The sequence below is a fragment of the Callionymus lyra genome, chromosome 3, assembly GCF_982586985.1.
Source record: "Callionymus lyra chromosome 3, fCalLyr1.hap1.1, whole genome shotgun sequence".
Classification (NCBI taxonomy): Eukaryota; Metazoa; Chordata; class Actinopteri; order Syngnathiformes; family Callionymidae; genus Callionymus; species Callionymus lyra.
The window spans coordinates 18738084-18759579 of NC_141820.1; the positions used below are offsets into that span (position 1 = coordinate 18738084).

The 21496-nt window shown below is 38.7% G+C and overlaps 3 protein-coding genes across 4 annotated transcripts; 1 reads left to right on the plus strand and 2 right to left on the minus strand.

The window, feature by feature from the left end:
* Positions 1–175: 175 nt before the first annotated feature.
* Positions 176–13760, minus strand: LOC148083685 (serine/threonine-protein kinase 38-like). Its single transcript, XM_087786796.1, has 14 exons — positions 13412–13760; positions 9313–9452; positions 8961–9012; positions 8761–8883; positions 8610–8693; positions 7216–7339; positions 6987–7141; positions 6435–6537; positions 6296–6357; positions 5171–5288; positions 3710–3833; positions 3540–3635; positions 3378–3469; positions 176–2425 (listed from the first exon to the last, which is right to left on the minus strand). The coding sequence occupies exons 2-14, from the start codon at positions 9438–9440 to the stop codon at positions 2301–2303; spliced, it is 1386 nt and encodes a 461-aa protein (XP_087642922.1). The 5' UTR covers positions 9441–9452; positions 13412–13760; the 3' UTR covers positions 176–2300.
* A 1728-nt stretch (positions 13761–15488) lies between these two features.
* med21 (mediator complex subunit 21) lies at positions 15489–17525 on the minus strand. Its single transcript, XM_087786800.1, has 4 exons — positions 17473–17525; positions 17140–17254; positions 16784–16884; positions 15489–15826 (listed from the first exon to the last, which is right to left on the minus strand). Exons 1-4 carry the CDS (start codon positions 17512–17514, stop codon positions 15647–15649), a joined length of 438 nt encoding a protein of 145 aa, XP_087642926.1. The 5' UTR covers positions 17515–17525; the 3' UTR covers positions 15489–15646.
* Positions 16522–20308, plus strand: fgfr1op2 (FGFR1 oncogene partner 2). 2 transcript variants are annotated; one of them, XM_087786798.1, is made up of 6 exons: positions 16522–16574; positions 18859–18995; positions 19082–19199; positions 19450–19592; positions 19680–19793; positions 19901–20308. In XM_087786798.1, exons 2-6 carry the CDS (start codon positions 18861–18863, stop codon positions 20036–20038), a joined length of 648 nt encoding a protein of 215 aa, XP_087642924.1. In that variant the 5' UTR covers positions 16522–16574; positions 18859–18860; the 3' UTR covers positions 20039–20308. The 2 variants fall into 2 exon arrangements, with proteins under 2 accessions (XP_087642924.1, XP_087642923.1); XM_087786797.1 differs by lacking the exon at positions 16522–16574 and adding an exon at positions 17783–18046.
* The last annotated feature ends 1188 nt before the right edge of the window (positions 20309–21496 follow it).

Genomic DNA, 21496 nt, shown 5'->3' on the forward strand with positions numbered 1-21496 from the left:
AGGTTTCATTGAAGTGAAGCTGCTGAAGTGACGTCAGGAATTGGCGAGATGGGATGAAAAAAATACCATAAAAAATATAATTACATTTCAAATAATAATAACATTGAGTGCAACATGAAAAAATAAAATGAATGGAGATTGTCTTTCTGTACATGTGAGGAGACACAAGAGTGAGTCAGGAGGCGACATATTTATTAACGGTTCCTTCAAATTAAAACACAAACATTCAACTCAACTTCTCTCTGTTAACGATGGTTTTTACATCAAATCAAAGAAACATTCTTCTACAACAACATAGGATATTGAAGACAACAAAAAAAAAAAAGCTTCCACGAAAACCCATTCTTGGTTTCCCGTTCAAAATTATCTACCCACAATGCATTAGATGCGACTTTCAAGCGGCATGGTTTAGATTTATTTCGCTTTCAGTCAAGTTATGATTTATTAACCTGGTGACCGATCACTCAAAAACCATATTGGTATATCAATAAATTAATGTTTATATTAAATTAAAAAATACAAAACAAATAGAGAATCGGTCAAAAATAAAATACTAAAACAAGAATACAAGTTTAACAAATATAAATTAAATTAAGCGAAAATAAATCTAAAATTAAAAACGAAACAAGGAATTTTAAAGACGAAATCTATTGAACACTTTAATTTAGGAACGCAGACATAACAAGTTAAACCAGTTAAACTAGGATTTTAGCTCATCTTTTAAATATGACTTCGATGAGAAATACAACCGCGGCTGAACTCTTGCACTGAAGACAGAGATTTTGATTTCATGACGTCAAACGTTGCTTTCGATGACGAGACAGAAACTTTGCACTTATTCCCAAACTCCTTCGTGAAATCAACAGAATAAATAACACAGAAATATACGACGAAAACAATGTTTTTTTTTTCTACTCATTGATGTGAAGTTGGTGAACATCTGAACTGAAGACGGCGCCTCCTATCTGTTCAAGGCGGACTCTACACCCGTGTTGGACGCCAACACAAGTTTTCCTTTCCTTTCTTCGAGTAAGGTAGTTTCAGGTCAAGTGCAGCGAGCGGCAGCTACATCAGGATATGATCAGAGATCTTTGGTTAATATTTTCAGTAGTGTGACCTCTATAGAGATGAGAAAAAAAAGAAAAAAGAAGCTCGATCCCATTTCCTACATTTGCTCTTCGACAAAGCTTGGCTTTGACAGCAGCAGCTTTTATGAGCCACTAAAAGAATCATAAACTTCTCAAACTATTTATTACACTTCTACTTTATTGCCGTTTTATCCTCCTTTTATAGCTCGATGAGTTGACACCGAGGTCACGATCATCGTTCCCTTCGCTCATCCTCGGCTCTGCGTCGACGAGCAGGTCATCTGTGACACGTCTGGTTAAATATTGATCAGCAGTTTAAAGGCACTTTTATCCAATTGAGAAGGAAGCGATTGAATGAAATAAACATTTCCGGGAACATGGTTTGAGAGTTGGGGCTGGCCATGAATCTGGACAAATTTCGTACGGTCAAGATGTCGAGGACATGTTGCCTAGCAACTGTAGGGTTTCGTCTATATCTCAGATAAGTTTGCCACCAAAACAGGATATTTAAAGGAAAATTCAGCATTTTTGTTATCATTAAACTTAAATCAAAGTTGAGGTCCCGCTTTGCTCTGAAGTTAGAGAAGCATGACTTTGATTTCGTTTCTCACCCTTTTATGGCGTGTTAAGATGAAAGTAGCACTGATACGACTTCAACGAAAACACTTTAAAGCAGTAATAACTGAGTTAACCTAAGAATACAGCGAGATCTTCCGTCACAGATTAGTTATTTACTGATCATCTAACATACTTTATCAGCACTTTGTTTCCAGCTTTTATTTTCTTATCTCAACGATTGGATGTCAATTATCTTTCATTATCTTACTTCCTATTAAAGCCATATAAATATTCTAAATCATAAATAGCGACAAATCATTAGAAAAAAATGCTGATATTCTCCTTTAAATCTACCATGGAGCAGATATTGATTCTTTATATCCCGCAGGAAGTTGAAGGGACTCTTAAATGAAGGAAATCGTTTCATCTGCCGACAAAAGAGAGCAGCCTGAGAGCTGAGGCGAATGTCTGCGCGTGTACAGTGTACGAGAACCACAGCTGAGGTAATGTGTCGACACCTGTTCCGCCCTCAGCGTCGTGGACTAACTGTGATAAGCATTAGAATTACGCCGAGAGGCAGAAAGACCTCCAGCACCAGCTGGGCTCCACGGCCCGACCCTGTGTCCGCAATGTCCCGAGTTTGTTTTACGCCGGTCAAGCTTTTCCCGCCTTCATGTAGGTGGGGATGGTTCCTCGTTGAGTCAGACCCTCGAATCGCTTGTACGTGTAGTTAAGGAAGACCCAGTCCTTCGATTTGAAGTCCGGTTCTGTGGAGTTGGCTGAAAAACAATCAACTTTGTGAGCGTCAGAAAAAGAAACACTTGAAAATGTTTATTTTTTAGGTCCCTGGTGAGTCTTTTTAGTTTCCTTGTGAGTTTTTTTTAAGGTTCCCAATTTTATTTAGGGTCCTGGTGAGTTTGTTTAAGTTTCTGGTGAGTTTTTCTAGGTTCCCAATTATTTCTTTATGTTCCTGGTGAGTTTTTTTTAATGGTTCCCAATTTTTTTCAGGTTCCTGGTGAGTTTTTTTAGGTTCCTGCTAAGATTGTTAAGGTTCCTAGAAAGGTTTTTCTTTTAGGTTCCAAATCTTTTTTGTAGGTTCCTGCCAAGTTTGTTTTGGTTCCTGGAGAGGTTTTTTTTTAGGTTCCAAATGTTTTTTTTAGGTTCCTGCCAAGTTTGTTTTGGTTCCTGGAGAGGTTTTTGTTTAGGTTCCATATGTTTTTTTAGGTTCCTGCCAAGTTTGTTTTGGTTCCTGGAGAGTTTTTTTTAGGTTCCAAATGTTTTTTTTTAGGTTCCTGCTAAGTTTGTTTTGGTTCCTGGAGAGGTTTTTTTAGGTTCCAAATGTTTTTTTTAGGTTCCTGCTCAGTTTGTTTAGGTTCCTGGAGAGGTTTTTGTTTAGGTTCCATATGTTGTTTTTTTTAGGTTCCTGCTTAAGTTGTTTAAGGTTTTTTTTAAGGTTCCCAGTTTCTTTCAGGGTACTGGTGAGTTTTTCTAGGTTCCCAATTATTTTTGTAGGTTGCTGGAGATGCGTTTTTAGGTTCCTAATCATTTTTCTTGTGTTCCTAGTGATTTTTTTTTTTTAAGGTTACTGGTTAGTTTTTTGATCGATGCCTCCAGTTGTTGCACTAGAACCGACTTCTGAGGATATGTTAGCAGTTACAGTCGACCTACATTATATATATAATGTATATATAATATATAAATATATAGTCGCACCACAACCATGTGACAAACCTGGTTGCAGGATGTCTGATTCAGGGAAGTCGTCAAAGTTGGACGTGTCGTCGATGCTCTTGATCTCGATGGAGATGGCTGCAGGGCGCTCTCTGCAGAGGAGTGAGTGGAATGTAAGCACAGATTAAAGCTCCAAACAAGATTAAGACCAGCTTTATGTACCTGATGTGCTCCCAGTCCACTGACTCAAAGAACTGATGTCCTTTGATCTCCTCCACGCTTCCTGCCCCGATCCTGTTCTCAGCATCCGTGCAGTACCTGACCACACACCCCAGGGGTCAACCACGGTCAACGCAAACACAGGATGAAAAATAAAATCCCGTCTTAAATACTTCAATATCAAGTCCTTGGCTCGCTCGGAGATCGGGACTTCAGGCGGGAACACGAGCGTCTCCTTCCAGTTCATCACCTTCCTGTACGTCTCCTGTGGCGTCTCCGAGCAGAAGGGAGGATAACCTGAGCGAATAATGACAAGAGGTTTGTTTGACGTCGCGTCAAGCAGCCTTTCATTGCCCACAATCCACTGAGGTTTACAAAGGTCGACGCACTTTTATTACGTACTTTTTCAGAAAGAAAACGTATATCATTGTTGCGCTTAAAAGTGCCAAAAGTAATTTGACCAAATATAAGAAATGTGTGGGGTTTTATATATATAAATGTATTGTTATTTTCTTATTTAAAACTAAACTAATAAAAGCACTAAAACAATACACATTACTGACAGAACTTGAAAAGTGAATAAAAATAAAAAGTATCAAACCATGAACACAAATGGTCACACGCCAACACAAATATATAATGTAAATAAACTTTCCAGAGAGAGAAATTCAAGTTCAAGTCTTCCTCTTTCCAATCAGTTTGAAACCAACTCTCCTTGCCCATCAATATACAAGTGAGGTTCTCCAAACCAATATTCAATTATTCTGTCCTCCACATGTCCATGGACAGAGGATTCTAACTCCTCCAGCAGAGTTCTATTACCATCCTGGCCTGGAGGAGACCAACAACTTCCTCTTATAGTCAGTTGTAAAAAACAAAAAGACAAAAAAAAAGATTGAAGACGGAACCAGCAGCACAGTCAAGAGGGAGATAAAATAAATGTGATGATAAATGTCTTGAACTTGTGTTGCCTTGTGGCTCAGAAAAGGGCGTTTCCTCCCGATGTCACACAGCACAAACATTCAAGATCAAGTTGTTTCAGTGATGTTGACAAATCGTGACAAGCCGTCACAAATGATCACAACAACATCACACCCTTTAACAATCAAGAACAATACACACTTAAAATAAATGCTTTAAAATGTCAAGACACAGGAGTCCCAGAAAATCAGGGAAAAGCACAAAAAAAAACGTCTTAAGATGTTTCTTGAAGGAGTCAGTAGATCATCAAACACAGAGAGAGGAAGATCGTTCCAAAGCTTAGGAGCAAACAAGAAGAAACAAATGCATGGTTCCAGATCGTGTTGTCATTTTCCTAAGTTAAGTAAGTAAGTTAGTCATTTTTATTTGTATAGTGTTTTTCCAGACCAGGGTCACAAAGCACTTAAACAATCAAAACAATACTCAATAAAGTATAAACTTTAAAGGTCAAGATAAAACTGATAACACATCAGGAGTTCCAGAAAATCTCCTTTACAAGGACACTTGTATCACTTCAAGCAGTGTAGAGGGACATAAACAGCTAAACTGAAGCTCAACAACCATTTTCATCTTGTATCTGGAGATTTGAAGAGAGAAAAAAGCTGCAGGACAAGATTCATGTCCAGCACGGTCAGTGGGAGATGTTCTCTTACCAATCAGCATTTCATACATGATGACCCCCAGAGACCACCAGTCACACAGCTTGTTGTAGCCGGTCTGCATGAAGACCTCCGGGGCGATATAGTCTGGCGTTCCCACAGTCGAATAGGCCTGGAAGTCACACAGGATGTTACAAAGCCTGAAGATTATATAGCAATACGAAACAAAAGGGCACAGCAGAGACTTCACATTCTTGAGGAGAATGACTGCATAAAAGTATTAAAGTGTAAAGTAAATTTCAGTAGAATACCGGTTTCATTTTTTATCATTTTCTGGGGAAATTAGTAAATCTGGTGGGGGGTTTTTTTCTCTGGAAATGGAATCAGAAGCTTGTGGTGAGAACCAAATAACCACAAACATAAATAATCCTTCTTCCTGTATCTTATTCACACGGTCTGTAACTTACTGTGTATTTTTATACACACATTTTTGCAAGAAATCCCTGAATAGAACTATAAAGGCACTCGAATACTGTAGACCTCCTCCAATCTGCTTATTTACGTCAATATTGTGATTAATAAAAAAAACCTTATACAACATTACTGCCCTGAGTTTACTGCATCTACATAATTTTAGCATATGATTGAAGGCAATGAGCTCTAAGTGACAGTAGGTGGCAGCAGTCATCTTGAAATCACTGGACGGAGACAGAAAGATTAGTGGATCCAGATGGTAATATGGAACACCATCAAAATTACACCAGTCTGCACTGTGTGATACATTTTTACGTAGATATTAAGGAATTAAATCAACTCTTTATAACCCTACCCTTATTTTTAGTGCAATCACCCACAACATGTCACCACATTTTAACAAATAAACTTCAAAATGCAATAATCAGTTAATCAACTCTAATATTCATTTTAAAAACCTGGGATTTTACAGATCATTCTTGGCAAAGGTAAATTATATTTTGAAAAATGGTCTATGGGGCTTAATATTGTTGATATTTGTGGAAAACTACAAGAGTCCCTGGAATGTTGGTTAGGACATTTTTCCCTCTCCAACACTTCTGCTTCTGGTTGAATATTTATTATTTGGCATCTTTTGGAACACCGCCATGAATGTAAAATAACCTCAGGAGCTCATGTTCTCTGAATATCATCAAGCATGCGTACCAGCTGTCTCCGGTTCTTCTTCCAGGTCTCCGCTTTCCTCTTGGAGTTCATGTTTTGGAAAGCTGTCAAACAACACAAGGACTTGAATACGGGGGTGTGAAGATGGAAATGGTTGCATGTAAACAAAACAAGTACTCACAGAAGTCACTGGGCGGGTTGTGGGTCAAGTTCCTGTAGAACTCTGTGCGATGAGCCTTCTTCAGTCCGGTACACAACCCAAAATCAGACAACTTGACATGTCCCTGGAGGTGAGAACGGGTGAGTGCTGTCGTCAAGGACTGACCAAGTGTTCATGTATTTCACTCCCTCGCTCTGCAGTAGTGGGTGATAAGTTTCTGTAGACACCTCTACTTTCATGTTTAATTAAAATGATTGTTTTTTTTCATCAAAATACACATTTAAAAAAAATTATATTATATATATTTTAACCAGGATGTGAACAGATCACCAGCATCCATTCATTTATTTGATCAATCAGTCTACAACTAATCTAATTTTGATTAACTGTTTGGTTACTTTCCTCTTTCCCTGATGTAAAGTCAACTTGTATTTCCCTGCATCACATGATTTAATTCACAGGTTCAACAAACTATACAGGATGATAAATATAGTATATATGAATACTTGTGGTCACATGAACAGGACTCAATCAAAGGAGGTAAAAAAAAAAAAGGCGTGCGTGGCTGCTCACCCTGGAGTCCAGCAGCAGATTATCAGGCTTAATGTCCCTGTGAATGAAGCCCAGTTGGTGGATGGAGTCGATGGCCAGCACCGTCTCTGCGATGTAGAACTGAGTGGCCTCCTCAGACAGAGTGTCCTTCTTCATAAGCAGGGTCATCATGTCGCCTGAGAGACGAGTGGAAATGCAATCAAACAAAGAAAACTTGAGTCACTTTTTTTCATCTGGCACGAGAACAGACCTCCAGGCAGGAACTCCATGATCAGGTAAAGGTTTCTCTTGTCCTGAAAGCTGTAGAACATCTTGACCACCCAAGCTCCGTCTGCCTCCACCAGGATGTCTCGCTCTGCTCTGATGTGCGCCACCTATGGGAAGACCAACACTTTTAGTGAAAAGAATTGTAAATGTCAACATTTACAATTCTTTCTATACATGTCGTCGAGATGCATCATATTTCTCTGCAGTTTAACCATACAACCACTAGAGGGTTCTGTCACCAATCACATAATAAAGCCCTTCGAACAGTTGTAAAAAAATAAAAAAAAACATTAATATAGACCCACTTCAAATAGGTATAAATTATAGCCATCATATCAGATAGGTCACTGAACGTCATTTGCTTTTTGGAAAATACGGTCTACTTAAAATCCTTTAATTTTTTAATAAATAGATAACCCGCATTATGCATTAACTCTGGTCTTACTTACTGACTATGGACATCAACTTCACGGTAGTATTACTCCGCGAGGCCCCGCAGTATTACTTTGCGAGTAGTGCATGTAGTATTACTCCGCAAGACACCGCAGTATTACTTACAGAGTAGTGTATGTAGCATTATTCCACGAGGCAATGCAGTATTACTTACAGAGTAGTGTATGTAGCATTATTCCACGAGGCAATGCAGTATTACTTACAGAGTAGTGTATGTAGCATTATTCCACGAGGCAATGCAGTATTACTTACAGAGTAGTGTATGTAGCATTATTCCACGAGGCAATGCAGTACTACTTACAGAGTAGTGTATGTAGCATTATTCCACGAGGCAATGCAGTACTATTTACAGAGTAGTGTATGTAGCATTATTCCACGAGGCAAAGCAGTATTACTTACAGAGTAGTGTATGTAGCATTATTCCACGAGGCACCGCAGTACTACTTACAGGGTAGTGCATGTAGGATTAATCCGAGGGGCACTGCAGTATTACTCCGCGAGGCACCGCAGTATTACTTTGCAAGTAGTGCATGTAGGATTAATCCGAGGGGCACTGCAGTATTACTCCGCGAGGCACCACAGTATTACTTTGCGTGGCACCACAGTATTACTTCCAGAGTAGTGCATGTAGTATTAATCCGAGGGCTACCGCAGTATTACTCCGCGAGGCACTGCAGTATAACGCCTTGAATAGTTTATGTAATATTATTCAGCGCTGTATTTATTTTGTAATTAAAGAACGTTTTAAAGCCTTTATAAACACAATGTTATGTCTAGAGCTCCGGATACTGGTGAGTAATAAACACAGACGGGGTTATTGATTTCTCAAACCAGTTATGATTAGTCTGTGCAACCGTTTACATGTGTAGACATCGACACCTCTATAGTGTGATGCAGTTTGTAAACCAAGAGCAAACGCTTCACCTGCTCCTTCTCCAGCATGTCGGCTTTCCGCAGAATCTTCATGGCGTAGATGTGGCCGGTGTCTTTCTTCTGAACTAGACGGACCTAAAGACAACACAGCACGACAATCGGCATCAAAATATCTGGATCAGAAGACTTCTCCCTCCCGTACCTCTCCGAACGCTCCTCGTCCGATGACTTTGAGCGACTCAAAGTCGTCCAGGCCCAGTCGTGTCCTCTTCAGTCTCAGAAACTCTGTCTCCTTACGAGCGTGCTGGGAACGCCGCATCACTTTCTGTGAAGATAAGTCGTGGAAAACCGTTAAAAATCACATTTATATTCCCCTAGTGGAGAAAGAAAAAAATTCTGTACCTCCTCGTCTTGTAAACCCTCATCATCCATGACTTTCTCTAGTTTCTTCTGCCTACAGCATCACAGGGGAAACAATATGCATTAACAACTTACATTTCAATGTGATTAAAATAAAACTAAATTTGCTGATTTTGTTTGATAGTGCTTTAGATATCACCCAATATTAAGTGGTGAAAAAAAAGCAAGACAAATTAAAAAGTAAAAATAACTAAATCAGACTGAAATATAAGCAAAAAATAAAAAAAAGTGACAAAAAGACAAGAAATGACTGTGAAAAAAAGAATAACCACAAGAAATACAAATCTTGTTGACTTATGAATGAATATGATGAATAAGAGTTGATCAGTTTGACCTCATCTCCCGCTCCTCGTGTTGGGTGAGCAGGGTGCTGTAGAAGTTTTCAAGCGTCAGCTTGGCCACGGTCACCCGCTCCCGGGTGTGGTTGCTCATGGGAAGGGTGTCCGCCGTCCCCCCAGTCATGGCCGTGCTGTCCTGTTCGGAAACATTCGGAGAGAAAACACCATGATCGTCAGTCAGACAAATCTGGAACCTATAAAAAAAATACCAGTCCTAGATTTCTGGATTGAACAAAAGTGTTATACAAGTTGGAGCCTTCATCTATTCTTAGGTAACAATTGACAGGACACCAACTGAGAGGACCATCGTAGCTGTTAACTCAGCAGGAAACCAGTTGTGCTTCAAATACTTCTTACTTTAGGCTTGTCTGACTTGAGCAGGCAGACATTTAAGCTCAACTCAACAAGAGATATCAGGAAAAAAATCTTGTTTTTAAAATCTATCTTAAAGCACTCCACTGTAGTTCAGAAATAGACAAGGGGCTTTTTTTAATGGCTGCGTCATTTGGAGCTGTAAGCAACAGCAGTATAAAGACGGATATAGTCACAAGGACGGCTGGAAAATATCCTCATGACCTTTGTGTAGATCATGCATCGCCTGAATTAGTCTCGTGATGAACAGCTTTTATTTCAGACTATAATCAGAGAACCCTGTGATGCCAACTCACGCACGCAATCTGACAGTTTTACCCGCTTTATAACGCCGATCACAGCAAGTTCAGTTGGGGAAAATAAATGATTAAAATGATCAAAATGATGTGACATAACCTTTTAAGGAATACCTTTAAAAATGACGATTTGTAACGTACTATCAAAATGCTTACATGAATTTCCTTAGACAAAGTTATTTACAACTTACAAAACACATACAAATTCTATCAATTTAAAATCATGTTAGAGGTCAAGATAAATACTTTATCTTCTACCTGTCATCAACAATGGTATGTGGAGTCATAGAAAAGAAAGACAGGCGATCAAGTCAAACATTCAGAAAATTTTAGAACCAGAAAGACGTCTGTTGTGAGTTAAGAGCACAATCATAAGCCATCTGTGAATAATAAGAACAGCCACAGTAGCTGTTGAAGCACAGCTTGAACCGAGTGGCGAGTTCCTCGTCGGTGGAGAAGCACAGCAGATGAGAACATCATCTCCTTTTTCAGCAGTGCGCCATTAGGGAGGTATGAAGAGTCTTGATTAGCTGACGGAGATAAAACAGGCCCGTCAGTCAGAGATAGGACTTGTGTTTTGTCTACACACCGCAGTGGATTCCAGCCCCCGGGCTTCCTGAATTCTGAGAATTTTGCTCATTTATGTGTTGTCAACGATGGAACAAACAAGGGTATTGCCTACAACAAGAGGGGTGCACGTGCACAACCAGGAGAAGATGAAAATGTCATTATATATGACCGAAAACACTAAAATATGGAACTTGAGAACATCAACATTTTAAGTAAGCTTGCTCAGAGCGGCAGTGAACATTACTGGATGTAAATAATTAATCTATACAAGTCATATTGTTAAAAAAATGTTTTAAGCCATCCCCAAAACAGTATGTGAATGATCCAAATTGATGATCAATCTTTCATCCGTATTGCAGAAGTCTAGTCTAGTGTAAAACTAGTTGGATTGACTTAAAGAGTTTTAAATTGCATTTAAATTTCTTAAAAACAAATAATAATAATGTAGCATCTGATGAGCTTCCAGTTGTACTAAAATCGGGGATAAGGGAACTTAAATATAAATTGTGCACATCTCAAAGTATTGCAATATATCAAGAATAAAATGACCTTTTAGAAAGAGACATAACCAAGTGTCTGTTTCACGCCAACATTTACATGTTTTACAGAATGTGAATCAAGGCCATTGCTGTCCAGTCAAGCATGCAGTGGACGCTTTTCTCAAATTTTCTTCGGGTAAAAAGGTCAACAAGAGTCTGCCTTGCAACAACACACATCTGATGCGCATGTGAATCTGCGACAACTATCTAGGGTATGACTTTTTTTTTTGTGATTTTAAAGATAACCACGGACTGCTTTTGCTTTCAATATGAACTTGGTGGACCAAGTCTAATTTGTTGCATGTTATAAGCTAAGCAACTTCAGGTATTTGTGAGGATTTGATAGAGTTTTCCAAGGAAAGAGGGTAGAAATTAGTTTTGGAATCGATCTGGGCTAAAAAAGAAAAAAAGGGGATCGTTGAGTTTGGTGATAAATAATAAATATTATTTGGCCAGCAACAGATCAAGCTACAGGGTCCCATTTTTAAATCTGTGTTTACTTATAGGACATGTTCAACAAGCAACTTTCAAAGCAGTGTCCCAGAAGAGAGATACACATACTGTAAATGTCCACTTTTCTTTAATTCGCTCAAACAGTTGACGTGTATTTTGTGGACTTGTAAAAACATGTTTTGGGTAACGAACTTGTTAACACTGGCTGTTGAAACTTGACCTTTACATTCTCATTTGAATGCGATTGCAGGGGATGAGGATCATCTCCTCTAAATCCAAGAAAGAGTTCAAGTATCCTGATCCCGAGGTTTGTTAAAATGAGCAAAAAAGGGCCAACGGTAGTCTTCCTACTGGGAAGGGGCATCAGGGCAGACCCGGGATACATTGTAGAGAGTACATCTCCAACTTAGCTTGGGAACACCTCAATTGTCTGCAAAAATAAGTGGTTTCTGGGGAAAAGAGAAATCTGAGCCCCTTTACTTTGGCACCATTACATCAGATAAGCAATAGAAGATGAAAATAAATGAAGAACTTCATACAAAATCACTTGTAAACATGCACAAACACAAACCTTCACGAGGGTGTGACGGACTGGGCAAGAAACTTTTTTCCATTCTCAATGAATGGGTCCAGTCATTACACCACGTCGATGGGTAGGAAACATTTACGGTCACTCACACACAGTCATGCCGAGTGTTGCACCAGAAACCTTATGTTAAACAAGCTGACTGCTTCTAGTGTTGTTTTTGTTACCGCTTCCCTTAACGTTCACCCCGGTTGGGACTTTTTTGATAAGAAAGATTTCTTAAGTTGTACATTATATCTTAGAAAGTAAATAGTATTTTATATTATCCTTATAAAAGGATGGTAAATAGCAATGCTGAGAAACTTCCTTCCTGCAATCACTATTATGCATCTTTAATCCTCTTTAATGACACAATGTTCAAGACAAAACGAAAACAGGTGTTCTACGACATACAAGTTGGTACGACTGTACAAAACATCACTGTAGCTCTGGCTTGTGGTAGCATGTCAATGCAATTTATTCAATCTACAAAGAGTAATAAGGAATCATGACAGAGTTGGAAACAATAACAGAGAAGTAGTTACTAGTCTACAGATCGAGAACCATGAAACTGCTAAAACACAATCGTGTTGTGTATCATAATAATAATACAAAACAAATGGCACATAAAAGACATCTCAAAATTATTATTATTTAATGCCTTTCTCTCAACTCAACTTTCCAGTTGAGAGAAAAGCACGGCGGTTTGGGTTTTTTTCATATGACTGAACTTGGGGAAATTTGATTTGTATTTGGTTGGTTAATGTCTTACAGATTTCTATGTGGTTTCACTGTTATTTTGGGCAATTTATGTCAAATTTTATTTAAATTAAACGTGTAACTATATAATGAAAAGTCATATAAATGATAACATTTGATGTGGTTATCTTTATTTCGTGGGTTTGCTGTGGTAATACTGAAGACACTACAATTTGGAGTTGAATGAATTGCTATATATATATGTTTATATAGACAGTGAGCTGCAATGACACCTGTAATATCGTGAGAATAACTAGATGAATTTACATTGGATTGAACTACAAAAAAAAAATTGTATTGGTCTGATATTACGTAATGTACTATAGCAATATCAAGACGTGTGATCCTTGCAATTGCTGTTAATAAATGAAGATAACATCGTTATCTGGGAATCATGCTGCATGTGTAGCAACGGTTCACACTGTGATATGTTGTTGTGTTAGCTAGCAGCTAGCTGTTATCCGCTATATTTCCATCAGCGATTTCTTTTAATCCACATTAGCATTGATCAAAAATAAAGCGTAAAGGTTAATTCTCTTACCTCCGTGTCCTGCTCCAGAGTCACTTCTTGGCGTGTCGCCACCCCTCGACCCAGGTGAGAAAAAAGATGTATTTATCCGTGTTTTTTTCCGCTCGAGTGTCGAGTCAGTGAAGGCAACACTCTATCCTTTACTGCGAGCCTGTGACGTATGCACCGTAAACAACATCAATACCACACAAACCAGAGCAAACCAGCGCTCGCTGCTCCAGCCAGGCAGCTCGGAAATAAATGCCACAATTCAAGCGACGCCTCGGGGGGTGAGTCTCCTCGAACCCCTGGAGCTCAGGGTGTTATTTGTCCTGTTCGCTGGAATATGTGAAAAAAAAATGAGGAGAAACCGCTTCCTGGGCTCCTCTGGACGCTGTGGCCACGCAACGGCGTCTAAATAAAAGTGACGCGAGAATCAACCAATCGTGAACGAGGAGATGGTCATTTGGTTTCTATTGGCCAATGACAGAGCGGCTCTTTATCTAAATGACACACCCGCCGACCAATAGGAAGGTAGAGTCCGCCCATTTACTGTTACAATCCAGCACGCAGGTTAATTAGAGCTATAAGAATCATCTGAGACTAAAAAAGCTTGTTTGCTCTCCACGAGTTTGGAGTTCTTTTGTCCTTTTAAGTATATATTTTATTGAGTATTGTTTTCATTGGTTAAGCGCTTTGTGACCCTGTTCTGGAAAAGCACTCTATAAATATAAATTACTTACTTATTTAATGTGAACATTCTTCAGGACCATACATTCCAATATTGACACATTGTTTACTCCTGAAATCCAGAATTGTATATATATATATATATATATATATAGTATAAAATATGGACTTTATATACATCTTAAGACGTTTCTATTTGTTCAGGCTTTTCCTTGATTTTCTGGAACTCCTGTTGTGTTATCAGTTTTATCTTGATCTTTAAAATATATACTTTATTGAATATTGTTTTGATTGTTTAAGCGCTTTGTGACCCTGGTCTGGAAAAGCGCTATACAAATAAAAATGACTTACTTACTTACTTACTATTTATATAACAATTGAAACAACTTTTTATATGATTTATCATAAGTTCAATATACACTCGTCGATTATCTACTGCATTCCAGTTTATTTGGAGTGCTTATCAGATAAAGTCGGGTCAGAGGCCGTAAAAGGCCATTAGTCTAACTGAGGGAAATAACATAAAGGTATAACATGAAAGAAAAAGTAGCTGCCTTGCGGTTCTTTTTTTTTTTTTAAAGCAAATCAAAGCACCATAAAATAAGATTTCAGGTAGATAAACCTGCAGTGAAAGGTCATTTATGATCCACAGATTTATGGCCACTGTTTAAGTTGGTGTAGTTAAGAATTAAAAATTAACATTGCAAATAGAAAATGTAAAAAAAAAAATGAACAGTAGAATGTTTTAAGGAATTCAACAGGAAATTGCCTAATTTCCCCATCGTTTACAGCAATCTCCCTTCAGTCTATCTGCATGACACCGCCTTAGATGAACACATTGGAATCTGAGCCAGAGTTATTTTTTTCCTCCACACTTTGGCACCAATTTACCTTATTTGGAAGCTTCCAGTGACTCGGTGACTGCAATGATGTAAGCCTGTGGAGACGTGGGTGTGTCCTGTTAACACGTCTGGGTGTGGTGTCAGCAGACAAGGCTGTTTTTATATTTCTCACATCAATGGGGCCCACTAAGCTGTGGCATATAACCTATATTTAGATTTTGGCTATATATTGACTGGACCTCTTGCTATAGATAGTTTATACAGTTCTGACTGTCATTTTAAACAAAGAAAACAATGCTCTAAAGATATAACCAACCTAAAGGTGTAGCTAAATTATGAATCATTTTTGTTTAAGTATATTCTACTAGCTTCTGTTTAAATTAATCTACAGCTGGCACCTTAGCTCAGCTATATATATTTTTCTATTCATGCAACTAGATCATTATATACAGCCAATAGTTTTGTCCTTTTTAAAAAAAAAGAAGAAGATATTTTCCTGATTGTTGAGTCTTTTTGCATACATTTATGCTTGTAATTTTAAATACAGCGCAGTATAAAAATAAAGGTACAACATCAAGTTACTTGTTTTTTACTTTAATTTACAAACAAGAAATAGGACCACAAAAATCCAACAATTCATAAATATGTACAAAACCAACAAATTCAACATAAGACCCAGTATTACATTGTAAGAGGTTGTTTGAATGGTGTCCTTGCTCAATTCGCGTGTTGCCGGTCACGATTCAGCAGGTGAAGACTGGCTGGGGGCTGCGTTGCGGGTCCGCAGTTGGGACTGAGCAATGTCTGCAAGGGCACTCTGGATCTTCTCCAGCAGGATGTCTCCGCGGTACACCACCTCCTCTAAACGGGAAGCAGCGTCATGATTTTCTTCCTCCAGCTGCCGCAAACTAGCCGCCTGGTGAGGAGGGCACAAGATGTTTGAGTACCAATACAAGTAAGAACTAAGACAGGTGAATGAATGAACAAGCCATTGTGTCTGAAGTTAACAAGCTATACAATGAAAGCACTTGTTCTAGTGTTACATCAGTGTGTGCTATAAATGTGATAAAGGCTATATAAACACATCGGTACAACTATTGATCTTTTGTCATCTTGTATTATAAATGACCAGGACAGAGTTGGTGAATACAAATTGTTTGGTTGGGCATTGATATAGTTTGGCTTTCCAATGAGGGTTTTTCAGGCCCGTAATAAATTAATATTTGCGATCACAAAAGGCAGAATCATGTAGATGATTAAAAAAAACAGGGGTCACCAACGTGATTCCTGCGTGCACCAGCAAGACACCAAAAGGAATAGCCCATGAGTAACAGTAAGAAAAAAGACATTGTTTATACAACAACAATCTTATAAGGTTTATTCATTTTTGGTGGTTTTCTTTCTTGTTGCCCCATTGGGCAATCAATAAAGTCACATATGTATTAGAGGAATATCATTTATCGTTCACTATAAGTAAGTCATTTTTATTTGTATAGCGCTTTTCCATACCAGGGTCACAAAGCGCTTAAACAATCAAAACAATACTCAATAAAGAATATACTTTAAAGGGCAACATATAAAGTTACTTTAGAAGCGTGTACCCAAATAAAGGTCACTCATTTGGGTCAAACAGTGCCCTTGGAGTAGCTTGCCGTTTCAAAAAGGTAGGTGACCTCTGATATAAACTAAACTGGCTTTGATGTAAACAACAAATTATTTTATATGATAAACATAACACAAATTACATTTAAACTACAAGGACGGCTACAAAAAAACCCTAAAAAAAACAAGTGTCAATCAAAGAACATCTGTAACACATTTGTAATACAGATGATATTACAAATGTGAATATAGCCTTAAATATCTTACTGACCTGAAGCGCTGCAGTGGATTCCTCACTCGGTAAAGAGTCGATCAGTACATCGACATCCTTGGCTGTTCTGGCGATTAGAGCTGCAAACAGCTGGGCATATTCTGGAAGAAATAAGGAATACATAAGAAAAATAATAGTTTAAAGTAGAAACAAAATGAAAATTAAATTTGAATCAAAGATAAAAAAGAATGTTACTCTTCAGAGATAGGGGGGGATTCATCGATTAGATTCATCACCCAAAAAAACTAAACACACTATTGCATACAACTGTATCTGAACTTTAGCTGAGTGTGACTTTTATATACAACTGTATCTGAACTTCAGCTGAGTGTGTCTTTTATGTGGGAAAAAAACACCTTCTGTTTGGTTTGATGGCTGGTCATTGTTGATCGAACTCTGGTTACTGCTGAAGGAGGCTGGTGGAGCGCACTGTTGCAGAACCCCGATCGCGTTACAGAACTGATCTGCAAGCTGGACAAAAACACAAGATAAATTACCTTGAGACAGAAAGCAAAGGTTACGAGTCAATATTATATTCAAACGACAGACTGTTCTACACACACACACAGGTAATAGTACACATATAAGAAAATGTAAAAAAAACAAAACGTTAATAGTGTTTTTTGTGTTTAATTAGCGATATAGTATTCTATGTTGCACATTCACAAGCACATTAAGACGAATTTTACCGAATTCACAGCATCCTGAAGTTGCGTTAAGCGGTCCGCCATGTTTCTCTCCGAAGAGCCAGACTCAGTAAATGTTATACCGCCCCTTCAGGTCGGTGGATGAACTACAAGCCAGACCGTACAAATAAACGACAAACGATCAAAATTCTGTGTTTGGATCGGATTCCGGCCTCGTAGTGTTGTTATAATGTGAAAATAAGTTTAATAGTCGTATTGTATTTAAAGTTGAACTGTTTCCCTGCATTCGTGTCGCTAGATGGCAATGTAACCGTGTTTTGTTTATGCAGCTTCAAGAGCAACTCTCGCGATATCTCAAGCGCGACCGAGCAAGCTATACATTTTTTTAGAGACGTCGTGACAACATTGTTCTTTTTGAATCAATCGCTACCTTTAATTTGGAGTTTTCACTTCCCGACGGCCGAAACCTTACCATCCATAGCTGATCGATAATCGATCGATACACCAGGAACGGGGGACATACGTTAGCATGTAGCTACGTTAGCTGCGAGAAAACAACACCAGGAAGTAACAGACGAGCTAACTTTCCAAATGTCTTGCGCTTTGGCTTCCCCAGGTACAACCGTTTTCTTTCAGCTTTATCAATGAAACTGTTCGAGTGTAGAATAATACCTGCGATGAATAACGTGTGTTTGGTTTAAATCGGATCAGCCTGACACCTCTGACAGTAGAGCATTTAGGCCAATAAATATCGACATGGACGGTAAACGAAGGATCTCCTACGTAATGCAAATGATTTGCGATGTGTTTGCTTAACATGTTGGTGTATTTATGTTGTGTGTTTCCCTGACACAGCAGTTAAAGTGTGAAAGCAACAGGAGGTGTTTCTGCTCCTGTTCCGTCCTTGACAGCTCTTCACATGCACACTTGTAGCACAATTTAGCAATATTTGAACACAACATTGATCGATAATCTGTGATACTTCTTTTGTGTTTTAGTCTATCGTAGGTAAAACGAGTGGAAACTGTTAAAATGTATATCAAATATACCACTATTCACGTATGAAAAGGCGACTCAACAGAGGTTAATTCTACCCTTCTGACCGTTTGTTGTTGTGGGAGAAAACGTGTGTATGTTTGCTAAAGAAACAAAAACTAAAGTATCCCTTACCATATATTTTGCTATGATCCTATAACTTATTTATATGAGTGTAGGAACTCTTCATCGATGCACTATTGTTGTTTTTGCAATTTTTTTGTGAAACATACTCTGGAATACAAGGAACGAAAAGACACCTAAAAACGATTGCTACATGGGGTAAAGAATGTATTTTGTATGGTGAACGTCGTTGATGTGAAGGGTGTGGGTTTCAATTAAATGTATTGGTTTACGTCTATTGCCTAAGGTAGACCATGTATGTGTTTTCAGGAATGAACTGCAACTTGGAAAAGGTCCTGGCGGATGCCAAGTCGCTTGTGGAAAGACTACGTAACCATGACAATGCTGCAGAAATGCTGATTGAACAAACAACTTCACTCAATAAGCAAGTGGAAGCAATGAAGCAGGTATAATGACAATAGGTCAATTCACAGTAACAGAAAAAAAAAGTCCAGAAATAAAACAATCAATTTCCCTTTTGTGATTTCCTCAGTACCAGGACGAGATTGATGCCTTGAATCAGGTTGCTCGACACCGTCCTCGCTCCAGTCTGATTCTAGGAATTCAACAGGAAAACCGCCAAATTAGAGATCTCCAGCATGAAAATAAAGGTAACTTGTTGCAGATTCTAATTCAGCTATTTAAAATGAAAGTGATGTGAGCGTACAGCAAGAAGGTTGTATGTTTGATGTCGACATGAAGTTGAGTGAATCAGGGTTTTTTTTGTGGGAAGCTCGTGTGCCTGTGCAGGTTTCGTTCTGGCACTCTGGTTTCCTTCCACAGACCAAAAACAGAAAAATGCTGACTTTAAATTGCTGATAGACGCGAGTGATCTCATTGCAACACTTGTTTTGCCAACAGAACTTAGGACTTCACTGGAGGAGCATCAATCTGCTTTAGAGCTTATTATGACCAAGTACAGAGAGCAAGTGTTCAGGCTGCTCATGGCCAGCAAGAGAGATGACCCGGCCATCGTGACCCAGCTGAAGGAGCAACACACGACGGTCTTTACTTTGTCCTTTTTTAAAATTGGTTATTAAAACAACTGATTTTTCAACTGTGTGTTTTACAAGCCAACTGTTTTGCCACAGGAAATGCAGGCGCACATTGACAAGATCAATGAGATGGCTTCTGTTATGAGGAAAGCTATAGAAGTCGATGAGGGGCGTGTCTGTGAAGACGAGGAGAGGATTAAACAGCTGGAGGTATGAATCATACAAAATGTCCAACTCTAATATTTATAGATGCTGAACGCATACACAGGACGTTGTCTGTCTGCAATTGCTTGAACAAAAATCCTCTTTGATTCCAGATTGAGAACCGGGGTCTTCGGGAGCTGCTGGGCATCAGCCGTGAAGCTTTCCTGCTTCTGAAGAGAGACGACACAACAGAAAGCACATCGCTATCGTCCCTTTTCACTAGTACTGACGTCAGCTTAAGGAAGAGTTAGAGCCTCCACTCCTCCCTCCATGGCTGCTACCACAGTGTACAGTTTGCACAGACAGTTGCCTCTTCACCTTCTTCCGACTGTCAGAGACTTTTCCGATACTCCCTCTTAGTTTGATGCTGCAGGAACAAGTGCTGCAAAAGTGTTTTTCCTCATTTGTGGTACTTCTGCTTCGCCAGCATGTATTTTGCCTGTGGTGCCTGCTGTCATGTCAAGAATGAATGAGAAGACGAAAGGCTTGAATCCAAATAAACCAGTCAACTTGTCCTTTAATTTATTGTTGTGGTGTTGTTTCCATTTCAATGTTCAGTGGTTTTGTTGTCTTAGTTCAGTGTATGAATCCACAGTGACCATCAAAGGAGGTGAACATTTTCTTACTGAACTGTTTATGTCGGCATATACTGTATATGTATATATATACAGTATACACTACTGTTCAAAAGTTTACGGACATCAGAAATTTCATTATTTTTTAGTTTTTTCAATGAAGATAACATAATATCAAACGTGATAAATAACTATTATAGCTGCAAATGTCTTTTTTCTGTTTTTTTTTTTGGAATTGTATAGATTCACATTTCCAGCAAGCGTCACTCCAGTTTTCTAATGGTACATTGTGTTTGCTCATAACGTAAGAAGGCTGACACATGATAAGAAGACCCTCGTACAATTATCTTAGCACAACTGAAAACGATTTGCTGGTTAAAAAAAAGCTATAAAACTAGCCTTCCTTTGAGCTAGTTGAGTATGTGGAACATCACTGTTGTGGGTTCGATTGTACTCTCAAGTGGCCAGAAAAAAATAACTCTCATGTTCACTACTCCCTTCAGATATCGGCACAAACAGGTTCTATCCAGAGTAGAAAAAGAAGTGGGAGGACTCGGTGCACAACTAAGCAAGAAGACAAGTTCATTAGAGTCTCTAGTTAGAGACTGCTGGCCTTCTAGGATCAGTGGCGAAGACAAAGCCATATCTGAGACTGGCCAATAAAAGGAAAAGATTCATATGGGCAGAAGAACATGGAAATTGGACGGAAGAAGATTGAATAAAGTGTTATGGACAGATGAATCAAAGTTTAAGGTGTTTGGATCGCACAGAAGAACACTAGTAAGACGCAGACCAAGTGAAAAGATGCTGGAACGGTGCCTGACATGATCTGTCAAGCATGGTGGAGGTCATGTGATGGTCTGGGAAGATGAGATATTTGTACTAGGTCAAGGGGATGTTGAACAAGGAAGGCTATCACTCCATCTTGCAATGCCATGCCATACCCCGTGGACAGCACTTGATAGATAGATAGATAGATAGATAGATAGATAGATAGATAGATAGATAGATAGATAGATACAACTTTATTCTACTTCAGGAAATTGTTTTTCCAGCCAGCACACAGCAGAACAAGAACAGGCACGAGGAATGAATGAGTCCCTGAGTCTATTAGTGATGCATCATAGGAGGAGC